The 19962-nt window shown below is 46.0% G+C and overlaps 2 protein-coding genes across 3 annotated transcripts; one reads left to right on the top strand and one right to left on the bottom strand.

Annotated features, from left to right (window-relative positions):
- Nucleotides 1-409: 409 nt before the first annotated feature.
- Nucleotides 410-6442, top strand: chodl (chondrolectin). The gene is made up of 7 exons (XM_063484032.1): nt 410-571; nt 666-810; nt 899-1056; nt 1155-1205; nt 1309-1392; nt 1466-1562; nt 5905-6442. Exons 1-7 carry the CDS (start codon nt 424-426, stop codon nt 5984-5986), a joined length of 765 nt encoding a protein of 254 aa, XP_063340102.1. The 5' UTR covers nt 410-423; the 3' UTR covers nt 5987-6442.
- A 5251-nt stretch (nt 6443-11693) lies between these two features.
- LOC134634268 (endothelial zinc finger protein induced by tumor necrosis factor alpha-like) lies at nt 11694-18294 on the bottom strand. Of its 2 annotated transcripts, none has more exons than XM_063483385.1 (4): nt 18058-18294; nt 17394-17613; nt 13509-13826; nt 11694-13306 (listed from the first exon to the last, which is right to left on the bottom strand). In XM_063483385.1, the coding sequence occupies exons 2-4, from the start codon at nt 17593-17595 to the stop codon at nt 11913-11915; spliced, it is 1914 nt and encodes a 637-aa protein (XP_063339455.1). In that variant the 5' UTR covers nt 17596-17613; nt 18058-18294; the 3' UTR covers nt 11694-11912. The 2 variants fall into 2 exon arrangements, with proteins under 2 accessions (XP_063339455.1, XP_063339454.1); XM_063483384.1 differs by having other exon boundaries at nt 17394-17610.
- Nucleotides 18295-19962: the final 1668 nt, after the last annotated feature.

The raw sequence follows: 19962 nt of genomic DNA, 5'->3' as shown, positions 1-19962 counted from the left end.
TGTGTCTGGTGTAAGGTTTGCAGGTTTGTAATGGGTCATGTGGCCAGCTGATGTTTCAGAGGTCTGTTCGATTTATCAGAGAAGCAGCTAAAATACCTGAACCACAGGCAGCAGGAACGGGTGGAGGAACAGTGGGTGGAGGGATGGGTGGAGGGCGGGCTGACAGCAGACAGATATATATGGAGCTCTTTAGTGGCTTTAACGGTAAAGTGATGATGGTGCAGAAGACACTCCAGCTAATCACTTAAAGTAGCTAAGTGTGTGTGTGTGTGTGTACAACAGTGATTAACACACTGTTGTACACACACACACACACACACACACACACACTCAGTGCTGCTCTGATGCATCTTCCTGTGGGCGGGGCTCCATGTCTCAGGTCAGACAGTGTGTGTGGACGGGGCCGAGCGTCCCTGCTATAAGATGGCGTACTTCCATGACGTGTCGAGCCGCGTCGCCTTCAGCGAGGCGCGTCAGGCCTGCGAGATGGACGGAGGAGCGCTTCTCAGCATCGAGAGCTCGACGGAGCAGCGAGACATCGAGCGCCTGCTGCAGGTGAGACCCACACCTGGTTCTCTCTAGCCCCTCCCCTCCTTTTTCTGTGACCCTTTCTCCTTGTTTTTGTTTCCAGGAGCTGCATTCAGGCGCAGTGGGCGGGGCAGGAGGGGGCGGGGGCATAGCTGATGGGGACTTCTGGATCGGCCTGACTCGGGTGGAGGGAGTGGATCAGACTCACTCGGAGCTCAGCAATGCCTTCACTTCCTGTCCGCAGCTCTACCAGTGGACCGACGGCAGCGTGGCCTCCTTCAGGTGAGCGTGATGTCAGAGCTGTGTCAGGTGACTCCCGGCATGTTTTACTAAAGGGGGTTGGGCTTAACCAACTGTGCTGATGATGCAGGAACTGGTACTTCGATGAACCGTCCTGTGGAGGTGAGGCCTGCGTTGTCATGTACCATCAGCCAACTGCGCCTTCTGGTCTGGGCGGGGCTTATCTCTACCAATGGAACGACGACCGCTGCAACATGAAACACAACTTCATCTGCAAATACGACCCAGGTAACATCAGGAAGTCAGCTTCACTCATAGATAAGCAGCCCAGGTGCTGTCAGCCAATCAGCTTCACTCACTCAGGTTCTTTACTTCCTGTCTTTCAGAGAGCCATCTGGTGAACGAACATGGTGACACACCTGGTGGGCAGGATACAGGTAAGGAGCAAGGTCCATATAAGATCACAGAGGCAGGTGGAGCCATAGGTGGGACTCACCTGCAGCTCTGTATTAAGGCACAGGTGTGTTCTTGTGTCCTCAGCAGTGACTGCAGGTGGAGGCGTGGCCACACAGCCTGCAAACAACGAAGACGTTCCACCTCAGGTCACCATGGCCGGAGCTTCAGGTAAGAAGACCTGCAACCTTTGACCTGATCTGGGCTCGTGACCTAATGCTCAGGTGGTCTGGTGTCTCTGCAGGTATGCTGCTGCTGTACGTCGTCATCCCCACCATCCCCCTGCTGCTGCTCATCCTGGTGGCTTCTGCCACCTGCTGTTTTCAGATGCTCAGCAGAAGGTAAGACATGCAGAGCAGCTACGAATCCCATCATGGTCCTCTGCTGCTGCCGCTGCAGCGTTTCCTGTATGATTGTAATGAGTCAACTTGTTAACAAGCTGATTTACAGCAGCCGGAGGTGTTCACTCTGAGGGGACGTTTGGTGTGGATATCGAGTCCAGACGCTTTTAGGCAGGAGTCAGGTTTGGTCCTCAGATGCAGTATGGGTCCTCACAGTGATAGAAAGACCAGCATGTGTGTGTGTGTGTGTGTTGCTGGCATCAGTTCAGGAGTCTACAGCAGCAGAAAATCTGCCGACTCGCGTATTTTCATTGGTTCTGTTCCCACTTTCCTCCACGACCCAGCTGGGTCAACTGAGCTCACCGCTCACTCCTTAAAGCTGTCGAATCAGAAGCAGCGAGGCAGCGCTGGCTGACTCCAGTCCTGCCACAGCTTCAGCTGAACCAAAGCAGCTGTTTGCCAAAGGGAACTCCTGCAGCTCAGGGATGGAGCTCAGTGTTGGAGCCTGATGGGGTTAGAGGTCAAAGGCAGATGATTAGGTGTGATAAATATCGCGCCACTAATGTGGATCTGTAAATGCTGCAAAGCTCATGATGACCAGAGTCTGACCCTCGGCAGGCTTCCAGATGTTTTCTATTTAGAGAGTGGGCTTAAAGGGGGAGGAGCTAGAAGAGCTTGTTTCAGACAGAGTGTCAGACAAAGAAGGATTAATCTGAACATTTCTGACTTTTTCCCTGCAGCAGGGTGAGCATAGCTCCCTCTTCAGGTGAGACTGAAGTCCGGCTTTTACTTAGAGCACGTAAAGGGACGGCTGTGTGTTACAACCAGGCGGACGTCAGCCTGTCTGAGGACAGCTTTTAATGAATATGATGGAAACAAACACACAGAACATGAAGCAGCAGAGAATTCTGAATTAAGGTTTTAGTCCTTTTTAATGTTCCTCAGGAGGAAGGTATGGTGTGAAGTGACACTGGATATGTGGGATGTATTACGTATTACTTGTTACCTTCATAAAAAGGATGCAGTACTTAATTATGTGTCTGATAAAGTAATTCATTATACTACTTGTGACATTACTTTGTCATTATACTGGAAAATGACGTTTCAAACTGTCTCATAATTACAGTTAACGACATAAACCTGAGGCTACAGCCCCACACACATTAACACATCCCATAATGAGGACACACATGTGATCTTCCACCTTTGCTCTTATGTATGAACACAAAGCAAAGATGTAAACCAGCACAAAGAGACTTTAAAGCAGTCGTCATGGTGATTACACTGTAGAAACATGAACAGGTAGAAAAACAGCCTGACTGCTCATCAGCTTGTTACCTGTTGAAGTTCAGGCTCTGGCTGCTGGGTTGGGGTCTGCATACTGTCAGCTTTAACATCAGTCTGGGTTCTTGGCTAGCTTAGCGTTAGCACATGCTAGCTGTGTCCAAATTCATAGGCTGCATCCTCCTGAGGACCCGGCCTTCGCAGTCTGCGTGCGCCGGGTCCTCAGAAGGTCGGGTAAGCCAGAAGTAAACAGCTGTGAAATTGGATGGTCTAGCCTTCAGATTTGCGTCACCGCTGTCTCGGTGGAGTTTAATAAACTCGGCCGTCTGCTCCTTGCCCTAGCTGGACTGGCCATCGGGCAGACCGGGCATTTGCCCAGTGGGCCGATGGTGATTTTTCGTTTTTATGGGCCGATGGGGTTTTTTTTTTCCCTTTTTTCTTCCGTAACGGTATAAACACTGAAAGGTGGTGGATTGGCCAGATGCTGGGAGATGTGTAAAAATAACTCAGTTGTTTGGTGGTGGCTATTGCGGAGCTTCCACAGATTCAGTAACATTAGCAAGTGGTGGAGGCCAGCAGGTGCAACACGCTGGCAGGTGGATGACGGAAAGGCAGGAGGAGCAGAGACCCGAGGCGGTGAACTGAACTTCAGGTAAGAAGTTATGACCTGCAGTCTATCTGGGTCAGATATAAACCAAGTTTAGGTGGAGTTTATTTTTCGTTGTGCTGACTTTTTACCGTCAGTTACAATCTGACGGTAAGTTACTGCGTACTAGCTAGCATGACGGAGTTTATATACTGTTGGGCGGGTGCTATGATGTTATTGATGTTGAACTTGTTTTATCTTATTTTATTTATAAGGTTAGTTATTAGAGTTTCCAACCATCCCGTAAAAAACGGAATCGTCTGTATTCAGAGAAAATATTGCGCGTTTCGTATTGTGGTGAAAAGGAACACAGTTTGTCCCGGACTTCAGCTACAATGAAAAAGACACAAAGCTGGAGTTATTCTGTCTTTACGCTGCAGCTGCCTCTTCTTCTTCTCTCATTCTCTCCCCCTCCCTCTCCTGTTGCTACTTCAATCATGAAACTGATCAATGATCAGCTGATCAGCTTTTCTCTCTTGTTTGTTTATCGCCCACTTTGCGCCAGAAAGAGGAAACCAGCGGATGTCGCGCTAAACAACAGCAGCACGTTTAAGCTTGATCAGCTGTTGTTAGAATTTATTTAATATTAATTTCTAGTATCAGCTGATGTTTGCTGGAGCCACAGCTGTAAAGCTGCTGGTCATGATGTCGGTTTGGATATGTGGTGAGAGGGAAACATGAAGATGAAACCAGGAGATGTCCTTACTGAATCATCAGAGCTGAACAGGTGATGGAGAAACAGGTTTACCTTTTAGGTGACATGAATGAGTTGAAGTTATGAACTGTTTCTGAGAGACAAATAACACCAGGATCCTTTTCTACGTAGCTGACAGCTGGTAACTGTGCAGGGGCGGGTCTAGCAAAGTTTTGCCAGGGGAGCAGGTAGGACATTAACAGGGAAAGGGGGGGGCAAAGAAATACTTTTCTTTCTTATTCTCATTTAAAATGTCTCGCTTTTAACAAATAATTATCTGAATCTTACAACAAACGTTTTGATCTGATGTAAAATGTATAGAAATCCATTATTGTACATAGTAATTTGTTTTAGGGTCCCATCATAATTTCTTCAGTAGTAGCTAAGTACTGTATATGATGCCAGTATTTTCCCATATTTTCTAGATTCTGTACCAGTACTGTGTGTAAAATGCCATCAAAAAGTCAATTAAGTTTTATTCTTTCTCACCTGTCTTTCTGTCTCCTTTCACTTATTAAAGGTTGCCATGTTAGAAAAAATATTTTGCCCTGCCATGCTGTTTATTGATGTGGCAAATGAATGGTTTATGAAAATATATCTAAATCTGTCATCAGTAATCAGTAATGATCATGTCTCACCTCTAGTCTCCTCTGTCTTAATTTCAGGTTTCACCACGTGTTGTAGATAGTTCAGGAGGTTAACTCGACCAAGCAGTCTACTTTCGGGTACTGTTTAGAATACCAGAATAGGGAGGATGGTGTAGGTTTAAGTTTATTAGACTGATACATATATACCAACAAGACAGTGTACATCACTGTGACAACAGCGTTTGTTTTCATTCAAAGGCTTTATGGTTTTTCCTATAATACCTGGTGGGCCGGTCTCTAGTCAAAATGCCCGGGCCGATTTTTTGTCCCAGTCCAGCCCTGCTCCTTGCTGTCTAAAATATAACAGGACACTGGAGTAAATTCTCGACCGTCTCACACTTCTGTTTAATCAGTTTTCTGTTTGACGTTTATTCAGCTGTGTGAAAACTATAACTTTAATCTCAGCCAAACCAATTTACTCAGGAACAAAACCAAGCAGATATTTGAAGTTTACACAGCTGCATTCTCGCCTAAAAATATGTTAAAAGTTTATTTTGTGACCCAGAAAGAGTAATAAGAGTAATATTAAAACTTAGTAGCGGCCGCCATTGTTGTTAACTGGAATTGACTGAATTCTGGGATATAGTGGGCCACGAGGGACACACTCGACCCATCCTTCAAATCTGGGGAAAAGGAGGACGCATTTGGAGGAGTCTTCGAATCTGGATATCCTTCGTCGGGTCACTGTGACATAATCGGCCTACAAATGCGGCCTCAGGAGGATGCAGCCCATCAATTTGGACACCCCTGCTGTCTGGTTAGCTTAGCGTTAGCACATGCTGTCTGTGCAGATGTGACATTACTGCGATACTGAAAAATGTAATATTATTATTGTTACACCCAACACTGGTCACTGATCAGAGTAAATGATCAGAGTAACTGATCAGAGTCATTGATCAGAGTCATTGATCAGTCCCTCATGGTGGCTGCTGCCTGTGTCAGTCAGACTGAACCTTCGGCTCCTCTTTGCTTTCCTGCGTTTGAGACAGTTAATCTGTGACTTTCACTCAACTCTTTACATGACAGCGGCCGTTTTAGTGACGATGTCAACATATCTCTCTCTCCACCTAGTGATTCCCGAACCAAGACGCCCGGCGACCAATCAAATCTGTGGATTTCCGGGTCACCCAAAGCTGACAGCATGGAGGTCTGACATCACAGGACAGTGTCAGCAGGGCAGAGGGAGGACATCACTCTACGGTCAAACCAATCAATCATCTTCATCGCAGGGTGTTTACGGACAGGCGGCGATGTCATCACAGAGACTTCTTCTTCTGTACTTCTTATTCCAGTTTCCTTTCTCTCGTTTTATCAACCGTCCCTTTGCTCTTCTTCAATCCTCCACCACTTCCTCCTCGTTTCTTTTTTGCTCCCCTTTTCTTTGTCCTCCTTGATTTCTCCTTTTCTTCCCTCCCTGCTCCTCCTCTTGTTACTGTCAGCCAGACGCTCCATGTTTAATTAAACGAGTAAATTGGGTGAAGTTAATGAAGGAGGGGAGCTCTGAGCAGCTGAGAGTAAATCAAGCGTCCCTCGGGGGGTGGAGTCACAGCAGGGGTGCGTTTGATTTCACAGAGAGCTGATGAAGCAGCTGCTCCACGGAGACGGGGGGTGTTAACAGACCAGTTAATAAGTGAGGAGAGTTAGAGGGTCGGAAAAGTTTTCAAGACAATAAAAGGGGGTGGAGCTTAAAGCTGAATGATTCCCTGTGAGGATCGCTTCCTGATTGGTTGTTCAGACTTCAGCTGTGAGGGATCAAAAACTAATAATACTCATGTTTGGCAAATGCTCTCTTCCTGAATATCAGCTCACCTGGATCAGCCTCAGGCTCCGCCCACTGAACGCCACATTAACCATGAATGCAGCAGAGAATGACTGATGGTTAGACCAATCACGTCGTCCTCTGGCAGTTTTTATGGTCATGATTGGGCAAGTGGCATCCCGAGGCGTAACGACCGCTGTAACTCAGGTGTGGAGATGAGTTTCAGGAGGGCCACCTAAAACTCCGCCTCAAGTCAAAACACACCTGGGGCGTTTATCAATATGCGTACTTGTGCGTACTTGCGTTCTCGTGTACTCGTGATACGTCATCAGTCGGAGACCAAGTACTGTTCCAATTCGAAGTACGCATCACGCCGAGAACGCGAAAAAGTCCCGGATGTGTTCTCGATCCGCCCGTTTTATCGAGCATGCATCGGTGTAGACTTGGGACAGCTAAATATCCCAGAATGCATTTCGTCCAAAACTCAACAGCAGACTCCCGGCACATCGTTTCCAACCCCCCCCAAACCGCTCGCGGTCTTCTCACTACTCAGGTTAAAGAAACCCCAGCAGCTGTCTATAGTATTGAGTGTCCACTAGAATAGAAATAAAAGCGTTCTAACATCTCACCTGCTTGTTTTTATTAAGGTATGTACACGTATGTACATGTCAAGGGCGTCGATTTGGCATGGACGGAGGGGACACGTCCCCACCAATATCCAGCGATTATTGAATTGTCCCCACCAATAATTTGGTCGCTTCTTGTAAAAAAAAAAAAAAAAACCCGATAGAAAGAAAAAAATCGATCTGTCAGCGTCTCAGTCACCCAGCGGCGCAGAAAGAGTTAAATTACGTTCTCTACTGGAGTCCGACCTCATGTGACAAATATGGCCAATGTGATTGGCTGTGCCTTTCAGGGAGCTCTGTTTAGTTTCAGCAGCGGCAAGCCTGCGCTGCGAGGAGGAGAGGAGGATGGCAGCAAAGAGGAAGAACGTGCATATAAGAAAGTATTTTTCAAAGAAACCTGTAAGTCACTTAAAGTCAAGTTCACTCATAAAATGTGTCCGTCATAATAACGTTACAGGCTATGCTAGGCTTTGGCCCACATCAGTCTAAAATTGTATGTAACCATGAATTACGGCTTTTGGACACTAACTGCACATCAGGCAGCACTATTAGTTATCTCAGTCTCAGAGCAGCATTTCTAATTTTGATTGAAACTGTCAGAAAAAACGGCAGCCTCGAGCAAGCCAGGATATTAGTTTAGAGACGCTGTTAAAATTATACGTTAAAATGTTGGTGACACAATAATTTCATCCTAGTGGCACTGACATATTCATAGGGTTAATTTTTGAGACAAAATATCATGAGTTAGTCATGATATTTCGCAAATATTCCACCTTGTAGTGCAGTTTGCACAAATTGTTTGGCTGCTGATGTAAAATTGATTGATTAGTGTAGATTTGACAAAGAATCTGAATTGTCTCACTTTTTATATGGCACGAATCAATGTGTTATTTTATCAAGAGGCAATATGTCCTAGTGCAGTCAGAGGGGAAAAGCCAGGGCCAAAGGTGAGGCACATCAAGCACAGAATAATAATTTTGTGGTCATCTTAGATGAGTTTTATCGACAAAAACCACCAGTTCATTTAGTGTTCTCTTAGTGCTAATGTATAAGAGAAGTTGGTGTACTATAACTGAAGTAATCGTGTTAAGATAAGATTGCCTTTCGTTTTGTCACAGCAGAAAGTGGACAGTGCAAAGTTATATAGCAAAAATTAGAATACAATAAGAATAATATACTGTACAGAATAGAATAAAATAGTAGAATAAAATATACATTAGGATAAAAATAGAATACAAATGTTATATACAACTGAGTAAAAATACAACTTACAACGTCTTATTGTGTGTTTGATCAGCTGCAAAAGTCTTTGTTGTGGAGTCTGACAGCAGTGGGGAGGAAAGACCTGCGAAATCGCTCCATCCCACATTTAAGTCCTGAAAATTATATTCTTTTATTGTCTTGACTCTATTTGAAGCTATTTTTATTTTTGTATGATACCTGATTTATGTGGAATATGGCTGAAGTAAACTAAAGTCTAAAATACTTAGTCATTTGTTTAATAGTAATTTAACATTATATAATTCACATATAAAACTATGAATTGTAATTTTAAATGGTTTAATAGCATGTAGAATAGCATATGTAGGCAAGTATATTTCTCCTTTTTTATCAAGAAGCAAAGACGAAAAGGAAAAAAAAAAAGAAACAGGGCGGGGTTCGGTGGTTGAAACACCCGTCCCCACCAATGCCAAAACCAAATCTACGCCCTTGGTACATGTACACTATTTTTATTAATAGAGGTTTCACTACTGAGGTTAAAAATGATATATAAGTCACTTAGATCACTTCTAAATGTTAATGTTTGGTTTATTTCAGTGTTTTATTTGTTCCTGAGTAAACCGGTTTGGCTGTGATTAAAGTTAAGCTTCATAACATGTTACTCACAGTTAAATTAAGAGGGGACGGCAGTAAAAACTCCGGACCTGTGACATCATCACGTACGCTGGTGTTCCGACTGTACAAATCACGAGTCCGTGCTCGCGTTCTCGGCGGGTACGTACTCCCGTGCGTTCTCGGCGGGTACGTACTCACCGAGAACGCGAGTACGTACTCGCGTACTTGGGCATTGATAAACGGCCCCGAGCTGTGGATCCGAAACACAGCTGTCAATCAGTGTGACGGTGCTGCTGAGGACAACGTGATTGGCTAATCAACAGCTTCAGTTTAAAACACGAACACTCGTCAGAGCCCTGCAGGAATTTCTATGGCTAATGTGGTTTGGGGGCGGAGCCTGAGGCGGATTGTTTTCACCCTGATACCTGGCTGACGTGTTTGCACATCATTCCTTCTGTGCTTCGGTTTAATGAGGCCTCCGATGCTGCAGCTCCTTCACCTCATGATGTGAACATGACCTGAACGTGTTCTGAGTCTCAGGTTTCTGCTCATGCTCAGAACACATCACATGTCTGTGTTTGAAGGAGCCTCTGCACATTTATGTTCCTGTAATAAATGTGGAGTTTTTCTGTGTTTTTATTGTTGTAATGTCGGTGATTTCAGGTGGTGATCCAAATGTTCCTTTAAATACTGTTTGTGTTACGCTGTGGCTGCAGCTCATTCTGTCGTGAGATAGTTTAGCTTTAGCAAGATGTGATTCGGGGCGTGAGCCTGAGAACGTGCTGATCACCTCACCCTGGGACAGGTGAGACCAGCTGAATGACCTCAGTCTCTGGGTCAGGTGACTTCTCTAACCTGCTGCTGTGTAACACTACCTGTCTGCAATGTGCCAGTAGCTTTGCATCTCACTTTAAACCAAGGCTGTCCAACTCCAGACCTCCAGGGCCGCTGTCCTGCAGGTTTTAGATGTGTCAGCTGATTCAAATGGCTAAATGACCTCCTCAACGTGCCCTGAAGTTCTCTAGCATATCGAGACTATCTCTCCACACCATTACGGTGTGGAGAGATAGTCTCTCACTAAGAGAACCAAGGTTACACCGTAACCGTACGTTCTCCAGAGGCCTGTTAATGAACTTATCATGTGATTCAGGTGTGTTGACCCAGGGTGAGATCTAAAACCTGCAGGACACCGGACCATGAGGCCTGGAGTTCCCCACCCCTGCTCTATAACCTTGGTTCTGTGATATAACAACTGACCCCGCCTGCTCCGTCAGCTGGAGTCGATGCTTCCTGATGTGAAGGTTTCTGCATGTTCTGATTGGTTGGAGAATAAAGTGTCCAGCTGAGTCCATTTTACCTGAATGTGCTGAGCTCAGCGGTCACAGAGGCTGTATGGATGGCGCCCCCTGCAAGGACACAGCTGAGCTGTGAACCAATCATTGAGCTGTAAAACTGTCTGAGATCATGTGAATAAATTTGTACCTGCAGATAATCAGTGGTGATGTTTGACTGCTTTGTGTGCAGCATAGCTGTTTGCTCACAGCTGGACTGAGGTTTCTATTTACACGAGACAACAGGTGCAAAAGTCTTGAGCCACCCCTTATCTCTTTATACAGGTCTTCTGTGGACATTGACTGCTTTTTCACTCATGTCCATTCCTTGTACCTGACATTGTCACATAGGGCTGTGCGATATGACCAAAATCTCATATCCCGATATAAGACATCTATCGTCCCGATAACGATATAAATCACAAAAATGTAACATTTTCTGTAAATTCTGTGAATCTCGGGCAGCTCGACTTGTGCGAAGTGTTTCCAGCTGGGTGCTGTGTACCTGGAGTCCAGTGTTTTAACCGATGCATGAAACGATACATTTTTAGACATAAGTTGTAACGGCCGCCGTTTTCTTTGTATTTATTACACGGCGCGCTGCGGGGAAAAGCCTGTTCTAATGTTTGAGTCTAAGGTTTATTTTTTAGCACCTGACGGCTCTTTTACTTCTCATCCGTAAACACTCTGCATACTCTTTCACGTGATTCAGTTTATTTTGAAAAGTCTCAACAGGATCTTGAGCTTTATTGTGAAAGGTTTATGTGGAAAATAAACAAGCGGACACGCAATGGTTTTACCATCGTTGTTGCTAACGACAACGCATAAAAACAGGTCCGTCCGTAGTGTGGTTACATTAAATATAAGAGAAAGAGAGAACTTTAAGAAATTAATATAGCCACTACAGTGACCATCAAAACGATGAAAAAATATTGACGTAAACAGTTTATTTTGCGACACCACGAAACAAACGATAGCGTAAAATGAAACGATAGATGTTTTCATGTCGTCATCCGATATATATCGTTATATCGAACAGCCCTAGTGTCACATGTCTCTGAACTCAATCATTCAAGCATTAAAAGGCTCCTAACGCGAGGGATGAGTGTTGTCTGCACACCTGAGCAAAGAGCCAGGTGTGTGTTGTTTTTGTCAACTCTTTGCTCCCAGCAGTCACACAAACACATTTCTTTAGCTGACCCTTTAAACTGCAAAAGATAACACAGTTACACTCCTCCTCCACACCGATTGGTCACCGTCAATATTAATGAAATCATGTGACTGAACCTTGAGAAACCACAGAAGCAGTGATGTAACAATCTTTAATGAAACCATGATACAGACAAATAAAGTTTGATTCAAACTCCTTCTACCATAATCTCAGCTGATCTGTGACCAGCCCGCCAGCCAATCAGCTGCCTCTGCTTGTCTTTGAACATCATGAGACCCTCTGAGAGCTCCGTCTGTTCGTCAAACCCTGCAGAGCTGCTCGGGTGCATCAAGACTCCGTGAGCGCGCTCACTGCTGTCAGGTGGCGTCCAGCTGCTGAGCAGCGTCCACGTCGTCCTCAGACAGTTCTGCCGCGCAGTCCACCACCGTCTCCTCCTGTTTGTACGTCAGAACCGCGTCGTCATCAAAAAGGATGGGCGGGTCCTCCTCGTCTGGCGGCGTCCCAACACCGTGCATGCGCTTCCTGTGCTGCTGCAGGTTGCCGTGGCGGTTGAAGCGGGCAGAGCAGAGGTCGCAGGCGAACGGGCGCTCCCCGGTGTGGATGATGACGTGCCTGGCGAGCTGCGAGCGACACTTCTTGTCCTTGCCGCAGATGTGGCAGACGAAACTCTGCGGCAGGCGCGCCCCGTTGGCATGGACGACCTCTCGGTGCCTCTTCAGGTGGCTGAGGCGGCGGAAGCGGCGGCTGCAGAAGTCGCAGGCGAAGGGCCGGGCGTCGCTGTGGATGGTGGAGTGGCTTGCCAGCAGCGACCGAAACTTGAACACCTTGCTGCAGACTGTGCACGGGAACGCCTTCTCAGAGGTGGCGGTGCTCCTCCTGCGGCTGGCACTGGTGTCGCCCGCCCTGACCCGCAGGTGCACGCGGACTTGGTGCTGTTTGAGGCAGGTAGCACGCTGGAAGCTGCGCAGGCAGACGCCACAGCGGTGAGGCTTGTCACCTGTGTGGATGCGGGCGTGAGCAGTGAGCAGCGCCTCAGATTTGAGCCGTTTCCCACACACGCCGCAGGCAAACGGGGCGTCCGGTGGGCTGTCTTCTCCATTGATGTGGTTGCTGTGGACCAGGACTTTGTGGCGTTTGAGCTGGTACTGGCGAGCGAACTTGCGGCCGCAGATGTCGCAGAGGTGCGGACGCTCACCCGTGTGCGTCTGGAAGTGGACAGCGAGCTGCGACCTGCACTTAAACTCTTTGCCGCAGAAGTCGCAGAGCAGTGAGCTCGGCCGCGGGGGCTCGGCGGCGCCGTCCACGTGCACGACCTTCTTGTGGTGCTCAAGGTCATTGGCCCTCATGTAGGCCTTGGGGCAGAGGTCGCAGCTGTGCGGCTTCACCCCTGAGTGGATGACCTCGTGCGTCTTGAGCCGCGAGCGGCAGCTGAACGTCTTGCCGCAGACGGCACACAGCCATGCCTGAACCTGCCGCTGTTTCTCCCGCTTGGCGATGCCGTCTGGATGCAGCCGATTCAGGTGGTGCTGCAGGTTGTCGCGGCGATTGAAGCGCAGTTCACACAGGTGGCAGGCGAACGGCTTCTTCCCCGTGTGGATGAAGGAGTGGCGAGCCAGACTCGACTTGTTCTTCATCACTTTGCCGCAAACGTCGCACACAGTGCTGTCGAGCTCCAGCTTCACTGCAGCTGCATCCTGGGAGTCCGCCCGCAGGGCTCCGGGAGCCGAGGGCAGCGGCTGGAGCGCAACACCTGCAGGGACACGAGAGGAAAGAGTTAAACCAAGGATAACCTCAGATTAATCCTGATTTACACAAGAGTAAAAAACAACCTCACGACGAGTTAATCCGGAGTTAAACCAGTCTAAATAAAATGTGACCAGTGAATTGAGTGGAAATAAAAAGCTTAATATTTTTAAGCTACAAATATTAAACGTCAGTAAAATCTGACTCACCTCCTTCAGATGGAGTCCAGGTGGGGTCAGCTGTGACGTCCTCCTCCACTGTCATGACCTCCGCCTCCTTCTGTTGGTCAGTGTCAGATGACTCGTGGCGGCGGCGGCGACTCTGTTTGTCAGAGTTGTTGGAGCTCTGAGGTACCAACCGTCTCCTCTGGGTCCTGGACTTGGCTGGGGTGGGTTCGTCGGAGAGTTTGGGGGCGGGGCGGATGATTCTGGTTCTGGTCCTGTTGGTGGTGCAGTGCTGCAGCAGAGCGCCCCCGTCTGGTCCGTCAGCTCGGACGGCGATGCACTGCAGCAGCATCGCAGACGAGCCTGCACACAAAGACCGGCGTCAGAGCGGGACGAGGACCAGGACTCAGAATCTGAGTCTGTGATGCAAACTGACCGACAGAATCATCACTGACGGGTTAATCACGGTTTTATTGGTGTAATACACAGACTACAAACACCACTATCACCACTGTGCACTATTTAATTTACCTGCAATAGCCCACACTGGAAATGCAAACACTGTTTATTTTTCTAATATTCTTATTACGGGTGGGACTTTAATGCGTTAATTGTGATTAATTAATTTTTTAAAAATTAACTAATTTAATCGCACTTTGCATTCCAAGCAAAGGGGAACTATTGTCAGTGCATGATTTTCTTTTATACCAATTACAGTGATGCACAAATCAAAGCTACAAAGAATCAGAAGAAAGCACATTGCTAGGACTGATCAGAGGCAAATTTCATTTCCAAAGACTCCCCAATGAAAGCTTTGATAAAAGTGAGGTTTTGTGCAAACTGTGCAAAAACCACCCAAAGCATTTCAACCTTACGGTACCATCTAAATGCAAAACATGTTTCAGTGAGCACAGAAACTGTGGGAGCTGTCCAAACTTGATGAAATAACTGGCTTCAGGACCAAAATTAGTAAGTCAACATCGGACAAACTGTGTTACTATCTCCCAAAATGGATTGCTCTGGACTGTAGACCACTATCAGTGGTAGAAGATAGGGGGTGCTACAGTTTACGTCAGGTGATCCAACTTTCCAACTGCCTGAAAGACTACTTCAAGTAAAATTCAGCTTTTTGACACTGAAAAGCAAAATGAGATTACAGACAGCCCTGCAAATATGGAGGAACTACACCAGGAGCAAACAAGACTGGGGCAACAGAAAGAGCCACTCACACAGGATGTTTCCACACGGTGGAGTTCAACCCTGGATGTGGTGTCTCGTCTGCTAAAGTATCAAGAGGTTGTTTTTGCTGCTTTAAACAAACAAAAGCACAAGCTGGTCATTTTAACACCACCAGAGCTGGTAAACCACCAAAAGCTGGCCACTGTTGTTGAGCCATGCAGGTAAATAAAACTATTTTTGAACTTATTGTTACCGTTTCTTCAAAACGCTCTGTAGTTGACAGTTACTGTGGAGATGAATAATGACTTTCTTGAACTGTCTACTACAGGTGTGTGACGGAGCTTCTTGGAGGTGAGACATGTCTCATGTTCAGTGGTTTTACCTGCTTTCTGCCACCTGCATCACACCATGGAGGTCTCTGATGATGACTCAAACTACAAGGTGAAATTTAAGACTGCCTTCACAAAAGGACCTGTCCCAACCATCAGTGGCTCCCAAAAGCTGCTGTGCTTCACCCACACTTTAAGGATTTAAAGCAGTGGTCCCCAACCCCAGGCCACGGACCTGGGGTTGGGGACCACTGTCATTTGGTACCGGACTGCAAGAGTTGAGGCTCGGGTGTGAAATTGATGGTTTTCAGGGTTTTTTCAAGTGTTGTAGTTGTGCGTCTTATTTTGAAAGAAAATTTTACACGTTACCATAGCGACCAGAGAGCATTAAAGGGCAGAGAGGAGGATGTTACTCTCAATGTTGTTGGCGCATTTCAGGAGAACGCTGCTAATAAAGTTACACAAGTACACAGTGAATTTGCGTTTATTATTATTATATTGACAAAATACCTCAGTTTATGCCTTGGTCCTATCATTTTATTTTGTTGTATTTATCCGGGACACCTCAAAGGCCGGCCCGTGGTGCAAAAAAGGTTGGAGACCACTGATTTAGAGTGTCTTGCAAGGGGAGAGCGAGAAGAGGTTTGGACCAGCCCTGCTGCAGTAACAGTGTAACACTGGCACCACAAAGGAGCCAGCAAAGACAAAGAGCCGCCTCCTCTCTGACTCAGATGAGGAAGCCCTGTGTAAAAGGGCCCTGAGTTTGTACAGAGCAGAATCCTCCATCAGCCAGACAGACTGCCTGCTGCAGTGGTGGTCCAGTCGAGCAGCGACCCACCCACACCTGTCTGTCCTGGCCTGCAAGTATCTGATTGGTCCTGCCACTTCTGTCCCATGTGACAGACTGTTCTCACTTACAGTAACATAGCAACAAAATTAGAGCTGCTCTGAACATGTGAACAGTTTGTCTAAGTAACTGGCTGAAAGAGACAGACAGTAAATAAGCATGGAGGTATTTTGAGTCCAATGGGTTTGTTATTTTTGCACTAAAATGTTTGATGATCACACTGTTTTAGCCTAATGTACAAAATAATGTTGGCTGAGGTTACTCAGAGTTCAAAGGTGAAGAGTGCTCAAATAACCTTTTATGTTTCTGCCTTATTTTTTTTTTAAGAAGAAAAACTGCACTTTATGTTTTTATTATTATTTTTATTTAAAGACAATATCATTTTGAAAATGTTAAAGTAACACTTCATTTTAAGTCTTCCAAATTTATCCAGGGATATTATTTTTGTTTCTCTGTTTTGAATTGAAATGTAGTTTAATGCCTTTTCCCCATAAATTAAAAGAGCTTGAGATTACAATAGTCATGTGCAGGTCTATTATTTGATTCTGTCGCACACTAAATTCCTTTAAAATTAAAAAAACATTTGTGCTTCGCAGCAAATTTTCTTGTGCGATTAATTGCGATTAATTAATTACAAAGCCTCTAATAATTATATTTGATATTTTTTTACTCATATGTATACAGTGCAGCAGAATTGTGCACCTCACCCTCCTTATTTCTACATGTCTGCACTGAGTAGGAGATGCTCTAAATCGCATTGTACATGTGACAATGATATTCTATTCTATCCATTTGAAATAAACCTGGTTCAATCATTATAACCTCTGAGGGCGGTTTACAGGGAGGCCGACCACCACTTTTCTTCTTCTGTAGTAATTATTTCTTATTAATATTCTTGTTAACGTTAAAGGGATGGTTGGCTCAACAGAGCTCTGGCTGTTTGTCAGCCTGGCTACAGTGCTGCAGAGAAACCTGGGGCTGTTCTTCTTCAATCAGTGGGGCGAAGACGCTCAGGGCGGCAGCGCTGCGTTCTTCTGTCAGAAACACATCATTACGCCTGACCTCAGATCAGCGCCTCAGCAGGAACAGGTGAAAAGTTCAGGTGAACCTCAGTAAGAACCGGAACTTAATTTTATTTAACGAGCATCAAAAATATAGTAAAGACAGAACAAAGTGAGGTCACGATCAGCTGACTCTGATTTTATTTGATTTTTAGGGAAACCTCTGAACTGTCTCCAGCTCCTTCACAGATCATGGTTTTCTTATTATGGTACATTTATTTTAACATTTTAGATAGAAAAGCACAGAAGTGTTTGTATGAACGAGGCGGTGCTTTGAGTGAGAGCAGAGATCGCTGAAGAAGAACCAGTCTGTTTACCGTTTGTATAACACTAATGTTCCATTTAAATTTATTATTATATTTCACTATTACTTTATTTATTATAGTTGTACTACTTGCTTTAAATTTACATATTAAATAAAGTTTAAAACTAACATTTAAATAAAATCTTTTTTTTTCTCCCCATTAAGTTCTTTGAAAGTTTCCTCCCTCCACCTGCAGGGCGGCGCTCTCACCTGAGTGTCTCCAGGTCAGCTGCTGACTCAGCAGGTCCACCTGGACGGCGGCGTCCCTCCTCTCTGCCGCCTCGCTCTGACAGCCCACCTCCTTCCTGTCCTCCTCGGGGCTCTCCCACTGGCAGCCCACCTCCTTCCTCCTCTCCTCCTCTCCTGCAGCTCCCAGCAGGAAGAGCTGCTTTCCTTCTGCGGGAGGCTCCATCTCTCACAGCGCCCCCTGCTGGTCAGAACAAACCACCGTCAGGTTATTTCAGCTGGTACCCGGACAGGAAGTAGACACACTGACTCCGCCCACTCAGACTGAAGCGCGAAGAGTCACTCAGATCGATAACCAACGATTTCCAATCAATAAAAATTCACCGCTTAAATGTTTGAAGCTGCATCACGTGACCACGAATTCACTCTGAAGGCTTTAAAGAGCGTATGGAGTTAGACTCCTCTCGGCCACCGTACACACGCTAAAACAGCGCAAACTGCGCTTCATTACATAGCCACGCCCCGTCCGAAGATCAGTAACCTGACCGTTAACAGGCACCGACAATCTCATCAATAATGTGATCAATAACTTGATGTTTATCTATGAGAGCCGTTAGCGCCATGCTAACAGCAACTAGCAGAGGCTAACGGCCCTTTGACCGGCAGAGGAGCCACAGAGCGGCTTCACCTGAGAGCGGCGGAGTCCGGGGGGAGAGCTGTGAGCGGAGAACAGCTTCAGTATGAATCCGAAAACTCGGAAAAACAGCGAAACACAGCGGAACGGCAGGCCGCACACGCTCTGCTGCTGCTCTTCTTCTGCTCCTCTGTAGTTTCCTCTGCAGCAGCTCAGTGCTGCCCCCATCTCAGCGGCCACACCGGGAACTCATCTTCTTCTTTATATTGTTTATTGGCGGTTGGCAAACAGCAAAATGGTGCATTACCGCTACCAACTGGTGTGGAGTGAGCACCGAAATGACAAAAAACAAACAAACAAACTATTCAAATCCTCCCAAACGAATGAGTCTGAATTAAAAACCAGAATATGGCCTGATAACTTTCACTTCTAGAGTGCTTGTGAAATAAATCAACCTAGTCCAGTTTCACTTTCATATCACCAAGCTTTCTGATCAATTGTCTTCTTTTAGCATCATATTTCTGACAATGACAATAAATAAAATAAATAAATAAATAAAAAATAAATAAATGCATTAAAACATGTTGTGTTGTTTCTTCTTCTCTATTGCAGTCACACTTTCCTAAACGGTGTTTTCCTATTAAAAACAACATGTTATTCAAACCAGTGTGCCCAAATCTGAGTCGAGATATAACCGTCTCCTCTCTCCTGTTCCTTCCTCTGCTTCTCATTTCGCCTGTTTTCCTTTGGATTTTTCACCCTCTACTCTCTTCCTCCCATTGCTTTTGCCACCTTTCTTTCATTTTATGCTGTATTCTACTCTTGATCTCTGTCCTACTGATATCCATATCCACCAGCGGTCTCTTTGTAGCTTCCTTTGCCATTCTGTCTGCTGTTTAATTTCCCTTAACTCCATGATGCGCTGGTACATATAAGAAGGTGGCCATAAGCCCCATCATAATAACTCTGAATAATGTTTGCTGGATCTCTATCAGAATGTCAGGTCTGCAGTCTGAGTGACTGTCTTGCAAACTGGCCAACGATTAACTCGTTTGAGCGTATCACAGATCTTAGTGGTCTTGTATCTTCAATCCACTGGACAGCTAACAGTATTGAAACCATTTCTCCTGTGTATACTGACAAATTGTCACTGATCCTTTTCCCTACCTTGATATTAAATTCAGGAACAATAAATGCTATCCCGCTTTGGTTGGCTGTATTCCTTGATGCATCTGTGTAGATTTTGACATAACTGTAATACCGATTAATATATTCCTGCACTGTATGTGAATTTAAGATAAAAACCCTGTCCTTGTTCTTTTTGTTCAGTAGTGTGAAATCTACTAAAGCATCAGGGAGTATCATGGTGGTATCCGGATCGGCGACAACATCTCCAGCACCATCAGGCTGAGCACAGGAGCTCCTTGGGCTGTGTTCTCAGCCCTCTGTTGTTCACTCTCCTGACACACAACTGCACCGCCCTACACAGCTCTAACCACATCATCAAGTTCGCTGACGACACAACTGTGGTTGGACTCATCAGCGTACAGAGATGTGGTTCAGCAGCTGGCGTTCTGTTGCAGCGAGAACAACCTGTCACTGAATGTGGACAAAACCAAGGAGAATATCATCAACTTCAGGAAGACTCGCACCACTCAGCATCCACGGTTCCACGGTAGAGACTGTTAACAGCACCAAGTTCACATCTCAGACGACCTCACCTGGACCACCAACACCACCTCCATCACCAAAAAGGCCCAGCAGCTCCTCCACTTCCTGAGACGCCTGAAGCGGGCCAACCTCCCTCCTCCCACCCTCACCATGTTCTACAGGGGCACCATAGAGCGTTCTGACCAGCTGCATCCCCATGTGGTTTGGAAACTGCAAAGTCGGCATCCTCAGCCGGCTACATCTGTCATGGTCCTGGGTCGTGTGACCCAGTGTTTGAGTTTTTTTTAT

Source organism: Pelmatolapia mariae, linkage group LG9 (genome assembly GCF_036321145.2).
Source record: "Pelmatolapia mariae isolate MD_Pm_ZW linkage group LG9, Pm_UMD_F_2, whole genome shotgun sequence".
In the NCBI taxonomy this organism is placed as follows: Eukaryota; Metazoa; Chordata; class Actinopteri; order Cichliformes; family Cichlidae; genus Pelmatolapia; species Pelmatolapia mariae.
This window is presented reverse-complemented; position numbering and strand designations above follow the sequence as displayed.

Excerpts from the sequence above, each read along its gene's own strand:
- chodl (XM_063484032.1), top strand. The coding sequence starts at position 424 with ATGGCGTACTTCCATGACGTGTCGAGCCGCGTCGCCTTCAGCGAGGCG. Across the intron at positions 1,057-1,154 it reads CATCTGCAAATACGACCCAG|AGAGCCATCTGGTGAACGAA; the intron begins GTAACATCAGGA and ends CCTGTCTTTCAG. Across the intron at positions 1,393-1,465 it reads CACCATGGCCGGAGCTTCAG|GTATGCTGCTGCTGTACGTC; the intron begins GTAAGAAGACCT and ends GTGTCTCTGCAG.
- LOC134634268 (XM_063483385.1), bottom strand. The coding sequence starts at position 17,595 with ATGGAGCCTCCCGCAGAAGGAAAGCAGCTCTTCCTGCTGGGAGCTGCA. Across the intron at positions 13,827-17,393 it reads GCTGACCTGGAGACACTCAG|GCTCGTCTGCGATGCTGCTG; the intron begins GTGAGAGCGCCG and ends CTTTGTGTGCAG. Across the intron at positions 13,307-13,508 it reads CTGGACTCCATCTGAAGGAG|GTGTTGCGCTCCAGCCGCTG; the intron begins GTGAGTCAGATT and ends GTGTCCCTGCAG.